Here is a 15,984-nt window from a genome sequence, read left to right as displayed (position 1 = left end):
TAATCATTAAACTCCATGGTCTCTTCAAATTAAAAGTAATATTTAAAAAGTGCAGCCCATAGCTGAACAAAAGTCCTGGCTCCACTCCTATACATTGTAAGTGTTCACACATGCACACTTCACATTACCTCCATTTTGCTTCTGCTGGGACAATGTACATAAAGCCTTCTCTAGGACTGTGGGGCCTGGTGTGCTATGGTCCATGGGGTCACAAAAAGTTGGACACGACTTAGTGACCAAACAACAATAATACCCCCCAAAAAAATATTTTCAAAATTTGTCTACACTTGAAATCTGAAATTTTAAGTGCTCGTTACAGTCATGTTTCCATCTTTCCTCTTCCTATGACATCTCCCAATGCTTTCATATCCAGGTTTTGGAGTTCCAAATTCTTAACTCTCAGTAATCAGTTCTTCAAATTACTTACATTAATATTCATACATTTCAGTCTCTGGTAACAGTGTGTTAAAATTAGTAGGATAAAGGCAAGTTGCCAGCTATTTTAAAATAATAGAAACAGCTTTCCTTGCTATCCTGTCATAATATAGTTCCTTCTTTTCTAGCAAAATGAACTTACTAAATGCAGTGATTTATGAAGATGATGTACAGCACAGTGCAATGCCATCTGTCTCTGTTGTATTTTCATTTAATTTTGTGTTTGTTAGTCCAACAAATTGAATATTCTTTGGTGATACAATATTCTTCAGAATGGTCTATAGTTTGGGAAGTAGAAAATCCCACCGTATCTTTAACCATTGTAATTATTACCACATTTTTCATAAGTAGTAGTTTAATTTGTCACTATGTGTTATATATCATTACTATTTTTATCTATCCTGTTTAATCCAACTAATATGGAATAGATAAGCAACCTGTCGTAGAATTTAAACTATTCTTCAAGGTTGCTGAATAAATGAATATCTTATACATTTTAAACTCCAAAATTTGGCTTGGTAAACATATACCAAAGTACCACAGAAAGATCTTAGATTCCCTGAACAGAAATCACTAAAATACATCTGGCAGCTCTTTTGGTAAACAGAAACCTTCCTAGCATTAGTTGTTATAAAGTCTATAATATAGCTGAAAAATAATCACAATCACTTGGACAATGTGGTTTTAAAGCATGTGTCACTTTTTGGAAATATACTTCTACAACATACTGAATCCCCAATGCTTTCACAGTTGTCTCTAAGGTAACAAGACACAAAGACTTTGATTTGAACAAATAAAACTGAATATTAAAGAATGTTTTAATCAGAGAAAAAGTACCTAGGAACAGCATCAGAATTATGCAGAAATAATCACTATGGTCAGCTTGATTTATGAACTTGGGAACTGCAAATTATCATTTTAAGCTGTATCATGTAACTAATAGTCTCTACTCAGAATGCATCAGAATTTTCTTAACCCAACCCAAATTACTCAGAGAACTTTTCTCCATAAATTTTCAGAGTGCTACTTTGAATGGCCTCTGCTGTATCAGAAGATAGTATGTCAAATAATTGGTGGCTGGTTTTTTTTTCCAGAAATAGGCAGGTGTCCTGGCACATTCCTAACTGCTGATTTTTCACTTTCTTTTTATCAGTCTCTTCCAGAAAAACATTTACCCCTTTCCATTCTGTAAGATACACTCAGTTGGATAAGTAGATTTTTAAACTATGGATACAGATTTGCATTAAAAAAGGGGGATGGGGAAATTTAAACCATATATTTAATTTCACTTGATAAATCATTTTTTGTTAAACAATTGTTTTCTTCCAGTCTTTGACAATCAATACTACAGAAAGGAATTCTTCCTGATTATTTGGCTCCTATAAATCAGGTTTATTCTATGTATATACAATTATATTACTTTTGGAGGAACTCTTTACAGCCTTTACTGCCTGCCCACCATCTTGGCTCCTACAATTATATTAATAAATCTTATCATGTGGATATTGGTTATTTTTAGTTATTTGGTACTGACATTTCAATAAGTTTGATTGCATAGACTTAATTAACTTGTAGACATCAAGTGTGGGGGTTGATATGTGCAATTCAATATACAAAAGAAAACAGCTTTCTCAAGATTGTATGAGTAGGATTAGAGAATCTTACCCATTGCTCAGTAAAGATCACTGAGTCTTAGCCACTGCTCAATAAAGAAATCCAATTTAAATTATCCATGATAAACAAGTCATTCTGCTTCTGCTTAACCTATCAACTAAAGGAGATCCCACATCCTTTTTGAATAACAACATTGGTCCCAGTGTCATAATAACTGCTGTTACTAAGGGCTTTTTAAACAAAATGGAATCAGTCTTTCTAGAGCTTAAATCCATTAAGCTGTGTCCGGAAGACTACAAAATAATTCTGATTTTCAGTGAAGTACCTTCTCTGTTATTTTAAGAGTACTATCACATCACCCTTTGGTCTTCTTGTTTTGAAGACTAAACATTCCAAACTCCTTCACTTTTTTTTATAACTCTTTTCATAACCCTAACCCTATATTCTGGCTTTTCTGGAGATCCTTGAGAACTTGGCTATCACAGGGAGAGTCCACAATTTTATCCTATGATTTATACTTTCTTGCCTGACATCCCTCTTAAAATCTATTCCAGTTCTTCTGAATCTTTCTTACTGAATTATGTCTAAAACTAGATATTCAAAGTAAGGTATTCTGACACCTGTAGAATAAAATCAAACTATTTATGCAGCCACATCACACTGCTGGCTTATCTTTAATAATCAGGAACTATGTTAAAAACCTTTGCGCAAAGAGTATTATCAAGACTGTGATCTCATTGAAAGCTTTGCTCATGTCTTTGTTCTACCTCATTTTTCTATTTTTGACATAGTTCTCTAAATCACAATAATTTTGAATTTTGTTTCTCTTTTCTAAGATATTAAACAACTTACTCTTGTAATTTCTGTATATTTGAAAAAGATTTCTCATTCTTTGTAAGCATTGATATTTTAATCCTCATACATATTTCTGACAAGCAAAGAAACCAAAGTCGCCATGTACCACCTGGGGTTCCCTTTATATTATAGATAGGGGACCTGTAGAGACTTGACAGAAAATATCCTACTTGGTTATCACATATCATCATATTTACTTGGTACAAAGGAAAACACCATTGAATAGTACATAACAATGGAATTCTGATTAAGTATCTTACGTTCTTGGAAAGATGTGAAGAGCATCTGGAATCGGCTGTTTCGACTGCCTTCATCTGCCCACATGCGGATTACTCCAAGACCTGTGCGCAGCATCACATCATTAGCAACAGTACTGCAAAACTTTGCTTTTAAATCCTCCACTGAGCTACTTCCATCATAGACAGCCACAAAGTTCCTTTTGCATTCATTAGAATTCTGCATTTCATAGTCCAAGAATCGTAAATATATCTATAAAAAAGAGAACAGTGAACATAACAGCACAGACCAACACTTTCGTTTCCACATCATTTTTTGCTTTTCAAATGATCTACAGCAAAACAGTGATCATATTTATGTTACTGAATGGTAGCATACAGGAAGAAAACAGGATCATGATTGGAACTGAGAATCTTTTTTTCTAACAATTTATTTTTCCTTGGAAGAATTTTTTCATGTATGCTTATCACAAACTCATAATGATCAAGTCTATGTATGCACATAACAATAATCAAATGTATTTATATTACTCAGAACAGAATAGAGAATGAATATGCTTCTTCATATAGTTTCATCACATTACATTATTTACAGAAAAGGGAAAAAAAATGTAAGAAATATTTTGTCCTCTTTTCTCCTCTTTGTCCTTTCTTTTCTATTTGTCTCAAAACGAATAGATCAGTTGTTTTAAAATCCAGGAATATTTAAGAGGAAAAAGGCTTTCTGTTATTTCTTTAAGTAGTGAGAACATTACCTGCTTATTTTAAAATAATAAAGCAAAACCATCTAGAATTTGTTAACTTTTTTGTAATTCAATTGTGAAATATCAAAATTCCTATACAGAGGTTATCTCTCTCCACACTTTAAACTTTAAAGGTTTAAAGCAATGCATTGCAGAATTAATCAATGCCTAATGAAACCTAAGGCAGAGTCAGAAATTAAAATAATCAGCCCATAATAATTTAGTAAAACCTTTGTATTCAAAGGATAACTAATAGCTAATAGTTAACTTTCTGAAGTTTGGGAAATGAGACATTCTTCCATTGGAAAAAAATGTCTTTTATTGCTCACTCATTTAATTTCTTTATAAATACAATAATGACAAATAGTTTCTAACATTCTGGAAAAAACACAAAAAAGAACAAAGAACTATCTTATTTTGCTCATCTTCTTGATTATACTCAGAAATGTTTAGGATGATAAGAAGACAAAGAAATATAGAAACTCCCCTCCGCCCTGTGCGTTCCCACAGAGAGGGCCTCCTCAGGGTGCCTCCGGTCAGGGAATGGCGACTGGTGGCCCCCAGGGGGAGGGCCTTCTCTGTGGGCGCTCCGGCATTATGGAATCAACTGCCGGTGGAGCTCCGGATGTCATCAGACCTCCGAACCTTCCGTCGCGGCCTGAAGACCCACTTATTTGAATTAGCTGGTCTGGCCTGATGGGGGAATATGGGTTTTAAATTGTTGTTCTTAGTATTGTATTATTGTTTTTTTAACTGGGCATTGGTTTAATCTTTTTTAACTTTTGTATTGTTATTTATATATGCCCTGTGAACCGCCCTGAGTCCCTAGGGAGAAGGGCGGTATACAAATTAAATAAAACCTAAACCTAAATAAAACCTAATGGGACAGGAGCAAGGGAGGTACATCCCAAAGGAAAAACTGAAGGAACAGAACAGAAGATGTTACAAGGAATTTTTTTCCTTTTTCACTACATTGTAAATATGAAAATTTCATACACAAGGATCTAATTCTTTCTAGAAATCAGTAGTTGCTCTACTGCTACAGAAATAAATGTTGTTTTTTAAATAACAAATTAAGCATATCAATCCAAATTCTTGCCACAACCTTTATGCATCCAGGTTCAAGACATCTAACAACATTTGGTATGCGCTGAATGTATTTAGAAAATAGATTTTAACATTTCTATTTGACCATTTTCAGAACTAATTTATAGTACTTTATTCGGCCCAACAGAGCAAGGTCTTTAGCTTCAAAAAACCTTAAATCTGCAAGGAAACACTGCATTTCTAATTAAAAAGGAACTCAGTATTGCTGCAACACTGTATTGATGCTATGGGTCTTATTTTTGGCTCAAGAAAGATGAAAAATGACCCACAGATATTTGAAATGAATGTTCTTCTCAAGCCAATTTGTCCTAAAGCAAATAGCAACATCATCAAAATAAAACAGTATAATTTGCTAGATCATCAGCAGTTTTAGGTGAGTGGAAGTGCTGTAAGTTTCTTTTCTAATCAGTTAAGAAATGGCATCAAAATTTATTTTATTTCAGTCTTCTTGAACTAGGAATAGTAAAGCAAGACTGAAATTTTCTTCAAGCAGTCAAAACGATCATGTGCTGGAATTTGGTGCTTGCTAATAGATGAGTCCTTCTTCTCACCAAAAAAAGCAGAAAGATGTAGAGAACATGATGCTCCATATTCAAACTCAACAGACAGATAGCAGGCAGACAGACACAAGACATATAAAAAGATGCATGCCTTTGATCATCCCATTAAGCTTATGCTAGATGCCCTGCAGATTACATTACAGTAAATGCAGACTTTTATTGTGAATCTCACATATAACTAATCAAATACAACTAACTCTAATATTGTGGCATTTCTAGTAATTTCATTCTCCTGAATAATTTCCTAATACATATATTATTTTACAAAATAATCTAAATCATTTACAACATTTCATAACTCTTATTATACATCCGGAACAAACTCATTATATTCATGGCAACTAGTTACCTGTCATAACTGCAACAGCCGTAACAACATTTAGCAAGGGTCAAAAACTTACAGAACTAGAAAAGGAAATAGAAAATATCTAAGCCAACTGATTTATCATGTCACTAAATTAACTTCACTCTTAATCAAGTATGTCTCCCTTATGTTTTAAAGTCATACATGGTGAAAAACCGCTCTGAAAAAGTGACACAGAAATTTAAAAAATAAATTAGAATAAGATCATATGATTTTAAAAAAAAACTACCTGATCTTGAAAGGTCATCCTGTCAACTTAAGAAACTATGTCTCTTCACTTCCGAGTTGATCAGCTTTAAATTTGGCTATTTTAGCACTTATAATGAGATGAAGATTAATTATCCAAATCTAAAGCACTAGTTTCTGGAAAGAGACCTAAAAGCAATGGTTTGGTCTATAAATGGGATTGGTGTTAAATAATGGTTGATGTAGTAATGCATGTGATATAAAACAGCTTGCTACAAGAGTTTAGTCTGAATGACTATCTTTAAAAATCCAATCCTTCTTCTATTGGTTCCTCTTATTTTGCTGAAGCCTGTAGAAGTATATACTTCTCTTTTAGAGACCTGAATGGGATGCTTTAAATAGCAATACTTTTTCATTGGAGTACTTTAGTGGGTTGTTAAGAATTTTTTTCAGTCTTGATTTTATTTTCCAATTCCTTAGATACTGTTTATCGCTTACAAATAGAGAACAGGGATTTAGGGAGTTTTAACCTGGTTTTACTCAAATACTAACGGTGTGTAGTGGGGGTCTTTAACTTTCCAGTCAAATAATTATAAGCTTCAAAGCAATTGTTGCTATATCCTATACAACAGGGAAGCAAAAACTTATTTTACTGTTATTGTTTCTCTGTCAATAAGTCAGTTTTAAAAAAGTAGTATTTTGTGTTTCATCTCAGTTATTTTTTTAAATATGAAAAAGCAAGATTTAGGTTGCAGTTCTTTGCTTGCATTATGATCAAGTTTCAGAAACTTAGAGAACTGGTAAAGAACATTTTCCTACTGGACAAGAAATGTAGAGAGTACGGTTTTCCTTGCACATGTTAGCTAGAGAAAAGAGACTAAGGCTGCATGTTTTTGCCACCAATTGAAGTGAAACCAAACATTTGTATGTGTGTGCATACAATAGATACTTATTTTTATTTTGTTTGTTTGTATCCTGCCTTTATTGTTTTAGAAATAACTCAAGGTTGAAAACATATCCAACACATCCTTCCTCCTCCGTTCTTCCACACAACATCTCTGTGAGATGGAGGCTGAGAGAGAGGGAGAGAGACTGGCCCACGATCATTCAGTCGGCTTTCATGGCTAAAGTGGGACCTAAACTCATAGTCTCGTGCTTTTTAGCCTGGTGCTTAAGCACCAAATCAATGGTGAAAGAAGAATGAACTGATACCTGATACTCTTCTCTTAGGCTCCATCACTGAAGCAGCCATATATTTCTGTAACCATTTGGAAACAATACCAGCATAGAAAAGAGCACATGGGGAAAAATCTGCTTTTAAAGTCTTTTTTTTAAAGGTAGAAAACATGAATTATTTTACAGATGAGGATTAGAGATACATCAATTTTGCAAAGTCTGTGTGCAATAAATCTTATCTGTTGCCATTATTTTTGTATGAATGAAAATCATATTTTCATAGACAGAGGAAATGAATTTAATTAAGGTTCTGTGTATTTTATTAATTATAGATTTTAACTTAATCCTTTGCCTCATAAATGGTAAAGGTTTGAGTTACTAAAGAGTAAAGTCTGAGTTCTAAGGGATTCTTTTCTTTACCAATCCCTTTTCCTGGGATTCAGTCCAACTTTCAACTGCAGCCTGCAATTCTGGTATTCCCCAGAATTCTCCTGTTCAAACTCTACAGCAGACTACACCTACATAACTACCAGGCCCAAACAAGGTAAGCCAGATGTTGTCATCCCTTGGTCCCATCCATTTCTACACTGGCTCCATAAAATAACTTTAGCATTTCGAGCGCGCCCATTGGTCCCCAAAGACCGCTTACCCTGATTTTGGCATGATACGATCCCCTTGTAAATAACATCTCAATTATGCTTTCAGTTTCAAGGCTCAGCCTGAAAGACTGCTATATGATGAACTATAGTTATAAATGTGTAGCAACTGCACAACTTCAGTGGAATCTTTTGATTATAAATAAAGGTTTATCTGCCTGGAGTGTTAGATGTTTCATTCTCTTGTGGAATTTATCACTGTTTATAATTCCTTATATTTTTTTTCTTGCATTTGCTTAAGGAGAGACTAGCCAAAGCATTTGTTATAATAAAATAATGAGTCACCAATTCTTCTTTTATATTAGTTCAAGATAAATATAATAAACAATAATACTTAAGATTAACATTATAAGTATAATAATAGTAATTACTAAACTGTTGCATTGAAAACAGAGTTGGTAGCATCACAATGACAACTCTTTTCTTCCACTGCTGTATTTAAAAAAAGTTCCCACTGAAAATGTACAATTCTGAGATCTCAATCTTCCCTTTGAAATCACTAACAATTGCTAGCATTTTACAAAGATAATTTTCTAATTTTTCACTGTAATAGAGCCTGGGTGCAAACCTTGTATGCCCACTAAAAATAACTAAATAGCTATTCCATTAGAGGAATTGAAAGAGACCTACCTATACATATTAGTTAAGATGCAAAAACTGTATAGGTAAATGTTTTATCCAATCATACACTATTATTTTCAATGATGAAATTTAAGCTATCATGTCTTCATTACAAAAATGCTTTACTTTTTCCTATTTATTTCCACACTAATGATACTCCAGAAGTTTTTTTTAAAAAAAAAACTGGTTCTACTCCCAGGTCCCGGAGTTGAGTACCTGCTAGATCCCTGTTGGGCAGGGGTAGGAAGTTCAAGTTCACAGATTGTAAAATGGCCACAGTTGCCTACTCCTGCTGTTGGGTGAACCCGACCCAGTACATGGAGTGTATTATGTCTGGACACACATGGTTTCTTTTATCTATTTTTTACAATATTTTATAATGTAAGCCACAAAAATCTCTGGCCTTACATCAAATAAATAAATGAATCCAGCAAGCATTTTTGTTTGTTTGATATTACTTCAAATGGAGCAAGATGGCAGTTTTTATTGTAAAAACCTACACTTGTATGTCCTGCATTATAAATACTTTCTTATGAAACACTGTTATGTGATTGAAGGGGGGAAAATCCACTGTTCTACATTTTTCTTTTAAAATGCCATAAAAATCCACTTTTTGAACCACTTGATCTTATTGTAATTTTGACCAAAATAAAGGACAGAATTTCAGAGGTGTTTCAGCTTTGGAATGTCACTACAAAACGGCACAGCTGTTACCAAAAAGAATACAATAACCTCACTGCAGCCATGACATATGTAATTAATAGCCCCTGATTGCATTACAGTTTTAAATTACTGTCTTGTCACTTTTAAGGTTGGTATTTTTAAAAAAATGAAAAAAAACAATGCCGATTGAACTGGAAAGAGGTTTTTTTATTTTAATTTGAACATAATAAGCTCTGAATATATATATGAAAATTAATTATCCCAAAGTCTGAATAACATATAACTTCAGTAAAACTCCATCATAAGCTCCTCACAGTGAATCATTTTTGATAAATTCTGTTTCATCTATTACTGTACATTTGCTTTGACAAAAGATTGATTGGGCAAGTCAGAAAACCATAATAAGAGCCTGTCTATATTCAAGCAAAGTTCACCAATTTTGCACTTTCATCTGTAGCCAAGAAATCACACTGGAGCTAGCAAAAGCATATCTATTGGAAAAGTAATAAATTTCCCATCAAATATATTAAAGACTTTAAAATTTGACAAAAACAAAACCCCACAGTTAAGAAGGAGAAATGGTTTATTCATTTCTAAGTGAAGAGAGGTTTATATGCTTATAAAGATTTGTTCCTGGTCTGGATAACCTACCCACCTTTCTTACATATTATGGTGCTGTTGTAATTTCCGGGCATGAGCAATTAGATTTTATATAACCTTTATGGTGCTCTTGGCATGACATAGTGTTGGAAAATGCAGCATAAATAAGCAAGTTTATTTATTTATTAAATTTATCCATTTTCAAGGAATGGGAGAAGAACAATTTGCATTCTTTCCTCTTCTGCCACTCCAAGTTTGGAGCAGCAGCATTAAAAGTGGAAATGTGAACAAAAATGTCTGGGTGGCTTCCACTCATATTCATATTAATGTTCATCAATGATTTGGATGAGGGGATAGATGGTGAACTCATCAAATTTGCAGACAACACCAAGCTGGCAGGAATAGCCAACACTCCAGAAGATATGCTTAAGATACAGAAGGATCTTGACAGACTTGAACACTGGGCGCTATTTAACAAAATGAAATTCAAAACCCATTTGTAGAAAGCAATAAATCCTGTATTAATATAATCACTTTCTTAAATTATTACCCCAAATCAAAGAATGAAACAGAACTGACCTTGGATCGTGGTGGTGCTCGGATGTACCATTTACAATCAACAGCCTCAGAATCAGAAGCTTTCCCTTCTTTTCCAATCTGCACCGATTCCACAATTCCTTCAGATCCTCCCATTTGAAACTCACAAACTGAATAACAACAAAACATAAAGATCAAGCAAGAAGAAAATCAGATCAAATACAAAGGCTTTGAAGTGCTATGGAAAACTGAACATACCGACCTGGCAATGGTTTCAAAACCCCAAGATCCTTGAATTCAGGATCTGAAAGTGAAACCAAAGAAGAAACAAATTAGCCTGTTTTTCCAACACTCTTAGAAACATTATAATCTAGCTTAATCTTAATTATGGGGATCTGAAGAGAACTATTAAGTAGAATTTTTAAAATGTGATTTGTTCTTTTAAAAAGCAAAGTTACCCTCAGGCGGTTAATTTGCTAATTTACTGGATTTCTACTCTGCTTTTCCAACAAAGGGTAATGACTAACAAAAGCAAATACATTTAAGCACACAAGAAAAATTCAATTAAAATGACTCCCATAAAACAGACTAAATTCAACTAATTATAACTCATCTGAATAGCCAAACCAGCAGCTGCAGCTAAGGACTTACCCAACTCTATAATAGTTTTCTGGTGGCACAAGAAAGTAGCAAAGAAACTAGCCTCATTTCCTCTTTCACTAAACATGCACTCTTAAAAAAGAAAAGGACTAATATAAAGGTTAAATGAGATTTAATCGCAATATACATTTTATTAAATGAAAAGAAATGTAGTTTAAGTGATTTCTCTCCGTGAATTTAATGATTTTTTTTCCCTTCTGTCATGTTAAAACATTGCAATTTAGATGCCAGAGCTCTGGAGGCTTCTTCATCCAAGTCTTAAGGAAACTACAATTTAACCAGCACTGGTGTAAAGTATTGTACATTAAGTCTGTTATGTATCCAGGTGAAGAGAACACATACACACTTACATAGCAGTCACCAGCAGGGGGCATTGAAGTGTAACTGTTTTGGTGGGAACCCAGTTTCGGCAGGAAACAGAGGTTCAAACCCATTGGCCGGGTGCTCACCTGGCCAGGTATAAAAGGAGGGCAGGTAACCCCTATTCCCCAGTACAGTCACTTTCACCTAATAAAGATCTGCCATGCTGTACTCATTGTCTCGGCGTCCTTCCTGCGCTCCAGAACCCACTACACAACAGTGGCGACGAGGGTGGGATCCTGCTTCACTTTAAGAGCTGTAAGTCACTAGGGGACAGCATCGCTTGCTGGAGGAAAGAGGCATCTTTCCCCCCCCCCTCGATGACCAACTAGTCACCACACTAGCGGCCACATCGGTGGAGCAGGATTCACGGAAGCCGGATGAAGAGATGGCACAGATCGGACAGCCCCGAGAATTCGACATCCGTCACCCCGAACGATGGTGACGAATGTCCGAGCTGGCCTGGCGGTTCCAGTTCATCCAAAGGGTCCAACTGCCAGGCCAGCTCAGACATTCGTGGCCCAACTTAACCCTCCAAGATGCTCAGGATGAGATCTTGGCCAACGAGGCGGCTGGCGGCACGGGGCAAGTGGTCCAGACCCCCCGACTCAGCAGCCCAGGACGATCCATCCACCTCAAAGACGCTGCGTACAGCAGGAACGGAGAAGCAGAGGAGACCGGCATCGACCAGGTTCGGAGGAAGCTGGAACAACGGGAGTGACAACAAGGAAGCTGGGAGAACCAACGGAAGGCAATTCCCTTCCTGAAATGTGCAGGCTGTGGCGGAGACCACGCATGGGCAAACTGCAAGTTCCGGTCGGCCACGTGTCGGGCCTGCAGAAAACCAGGCTACATCGCAGCGGTCTGCCATAGCCATTTCTGAGAGGGTCTCCACGAGCTACAGCCGGAGGACACGTCGCAGAAAGGTACCGGGGCCCAGAAACCGACCAGCATAGGGTTTTTCAAAAGCTGGAGGGCCATCTGCTGAACCGGGGCCCAACGGCCACTTAAACCCAAAATTAAATTGGACGTCCATTTACAGGGCATTCCCTGTAAAATGGAGCTTGACTCCGGCTCTGCAGTCTCAGTCATCTCGGATGAGACCTTCAAATTTATTTGCGGCCAGAGCAAGCAGTGGGTCAAATTGAGGCCCTCAAACATTATCCTCACCGATTTCCAAAACGCCCCAGTAAAAATCAAGGGGGAGGCCACCCTTTCAGTGCGGTTTAAGAAGTTCCAAGGGCACTTGGATATTATCGTAGTTGAGGGTCGGAGAACTAGTCTAGTTGGGCTAGACTGGTTTGAGGCACTAGGCATAGGGATCTCAGGCATCTATAGGACCCAGGGAAGCAGCATCGAATCCGTCTGCAAAGAATTTGCAGACATATTCGATAACAAGCTAGGCAGGTACATCTCTTTTGAACTAAACCCCAGCGTCCTTCTCATTAGGATTAAACCCCAGAGAGTCCCCTTCATGCTTAAACACAAGATAGAAGGGGAGTTAGACAAATTAGTCGAACAGGGAGTCCTACAGCCAGTAGAAAGGGGAGAGTGGGAGACCCCCATAGTCACCCTCTCAAAGCTAACGGGGAGGTCAGGATCTGCGCCGACTATAAATGTACATTAAATCGGGTCCTTAATCAGCACACTTACCCGGTCCCAACAGTCAGCCACGTTCTCACTTCCCTCCAAGGCGGCGCCATCTTTGCTAAGCTAGATCTCGTGCAGGCATACCAGCAGCTGCCGGTTATCAGGGAGACGGCAGAAGCGCAAACAATCGTAACACACAAGGGAGCCTTCAAGGTTAACCACCTGCAATTTGGTATCAGTGTAGCCCCAGGCATCTTCCAGGAGGTAATGGAGCGGACTCTTAAGGGCATTCAAGGGGTATGCCCTTATTTTGATGATGTCTTCATTGCAGGGGACACAGAAGAAGTACTGGCTGAAAGACTGAGGGCAGTTTTAAGCAGGTTACGTGCTGCAGGTCTCAAATTAAAAAAGGACAAATGCAGCATTGGGGTGGCATCCACTGAGTTTTTGGGGTTTAAAATAGATGCCAATGGGATCCACCCTGCAGAATCCAAAGTGAGGGCAATTAAGATGGCCCCCACTCCCAAGAACAAGGCTGAACTGCAAGCCTTCCTTGGGCTGCTCAACTTTTACCATTCCTTCTTACCCCACAAGGCAGCAATAGCTGAGCCCTTGCACAGGCTCCTAGATAAGAAAGCTGCATGGAGCTGGACCAACGTCCACGAAAAAAGCTTCCAATCATTAAAGGCACTACTTTCAAGCAGGTCTACAGTCATCCACTTCATAGAAACAAAGCCCATCTGCATTGCTTGCGATGCTTCACCCTATGGAGTGGGCGCAGTACTGAGCCACCTAGAGGAAAACGGGGAACAGGTGCCCATCGCATACTATTCCAGAAACTTGTCAGGGGCAGAGAGGAACTACGCCCAGATAGACAAGGAGGCCCTTGTTGCAAGGCAACTAAATAATCCAGACATAAAAGAATACTACACCAGCACCTCTTTAAATTTACAAACCTTGAACATGCTGAAAATGCTACATTTCCTGTGTCAAATATATTCCATAGCTAGGATTAAGGGAAGAATGAGTTTGGGTTGATAGTTAAGGCATCAGATCAGAAACCTTATGCACAAAGCCAGCCTGGGTGACCTTAGGAAGGCAGCAATGGCAAATCATTTCTGAAAAACCTTACCAAGCACACCACAGGGACTAGTCAATCAATTGCCAGGAGTCAAAACCTGACTGGAAGCACACTCCCCGAAAACAAAGAATGAAATATAATACATTAAATTCAGAGGAAGTAAACTAAGATTTTTAACCAACTGTGTTATTATGACTATTACTTTGGGTATCTAATACTCAGTGATTTTATTCTTGGATCTTTGAAATTGTTAGAAAATGTACCAGGAGGATATGGTACAATTAAAAAATGGAAGGAAATTACAAAGCTGACTTTGTAATAATGCCGCTTGGGGGTGTGTGTGAAAGCCCTAATAAGCAGGCATATACATAGAATGAAGGCTACTGCTAAGCTTGTAAGCCGCCCTGAGTCTTCGGAGAAGGGCGGGATATAAATGGAATAAAAAAAAATTAAAAGATATACACTGAAGTATTTACACACTATTTTATCCATTTTATTTGTATGCTAATACTATAATTAATACTGTGTTTAATATTGTATATGATCTTCTATTTTAGTGTCACAGAAGAGCAGTAAAATTTGAAACTGTAATTTATTATTTTTCCATAAAATTATTTTAGTGCTTTTTACTTTGTTCTTTTTAGCCTTCTAAATATATACTTTTTATTCAATGGTTTTACATAAAATTTAAATGCAAGTTTTTTCTTAATTATATTTCTATTGCTGAATTTTTGATGAACTTTTTATTTTATTATTAGATTTAGAAAATGGCTAATTTCATTTGCACCTATCTCTTCCAACAATGAACTCAGCTATTCACACATGAAGTATTGTCACTTTATCCTCACATAATTTTATTATGTGGCTTGGACTTGACCTATATGTTACTATCCAGGCAAAGTAACATAAAGGAAAATACTGGCAATCACTACAGAGCAAATAACATTAATGGTTATGTTCTGATTGTATCATTCTACTCAATATTTGCAACAGACTTTGTTCAAATTTGGGCATGATCAACTGTAACCAAGGTACAGTATGTTATTGTTGTGTTTACTGTAATTTGGGTCCAACAAAGTTAAATTAATACTTCTCTACATATATTTGTACTTTGCTTATCTTTGCTGTTGAACAAAGTTTCTAATAGGTCAGATACAATTACATTGTAATAGTTGTATGTAGTTTTTTTGTAAAAGAAAAAGGTGCCAGAACTCACACATGTCATACAACCCACCTTGCCTACCCTACAAGGTTCCATCCCCAAAAGGTGCCGGAACTCCGTTCTGGGCATTCTATGACAAAAAAGCCCTCGTTGTATGTTATAATAAATATAGCTATGTTACACTAAAAGAAAATCAGGGTTAACTGACCCAATTACAAGGAAAACATTTCAACCTCCTCCAGATAGTTATTTTCCAGTTCAAAAAATACAGTAATGAGTACCAGTATACCTTGCTTACCAATTGCCTCATGCATAAACCATTCAAAGTTACAGTGGTGCTAAAAACAGAACTTTGCAAACAGCATCTCTCTCACTCTCTTAATTACATGTTCACCATTACAGTCATAACAGTCAATTAGTAAGTACTATCCTGTGCCTGACCTGGTTTTTTACAACTTGCACAGCAGTGATATTGGAGAGAAAGGGATTACACGAGGATAAACAGGCATAAGGTGGGCAATGCACATCAAAAGGAATTTGCTAGTTCTGGGTATTTACCTAGTGGTTTTGGAAGACAACCCCAACAACAACAACAACCAAGCTCAAAGAGCACCAAGGACTCCATGGTTCAACCCTGAACTACATACGACCTTCGCTCCTTCCGATGCGACCTAAAAACCTATCTGTTTGAGCAATCCAGTCTGGTCTGACGGGTTTTGTTTTAATTATTGTTTTAATGTAATTTATCTTCTGCATTTGGGCATTAGGGTTTAATTTG

The 15,984-nt window shown here is 36.7% G+C and overlaps 1 protein-coding gene across 1 annotated transcript in view; it reads right to left on the bottom strand.

The window, feature by feature from the left end:
* The window catches only part of LOC308665628 (neuropilin and tolloid-like protein 1), a gene marked incomplete at both ends in the record, with an annotated part of 104,124 nt that overhangs the window by 28,377 nt on the left and 59,763 nt on the right, over positions 1 to 15,984 (bottom strand). The window contains 3 exons of the mRNA XM_081323706.1: positions 3,165 to 3,393; positions 10,396 to 10,523; positions 10,616 to 10,657. Of these exons, the coding sequence (XP_081179832.1) occupies positions 3,165 to 3,393; positions 10,396 to 10,523; positions 10,616 to 10,657 (399 nt within the window). The remainder of the gene's footprint in view (positions 1 to 3,164; positions 3,394 to 10,395; positions 10,524 to 10,615; positions 10,658 to 15,984) is intronic.

The sequence above is a fragment of the Vipera berus genome (assembly GCF_964194415.1).
Source record: "Vipera berus genome assembly, chromosome: 3".
NCBI classification, from domain to species: Eukaryota; Metazoa; Chordata; class Lepidosauria; order Squamata; family Viperidae; genus Vipera; species Vipera berus.
The sequence above is the reverse complement of the archived record's forward strand: the minus strand, read 5'-3'. Positions and strand labels throughout refer to the sequence as shown.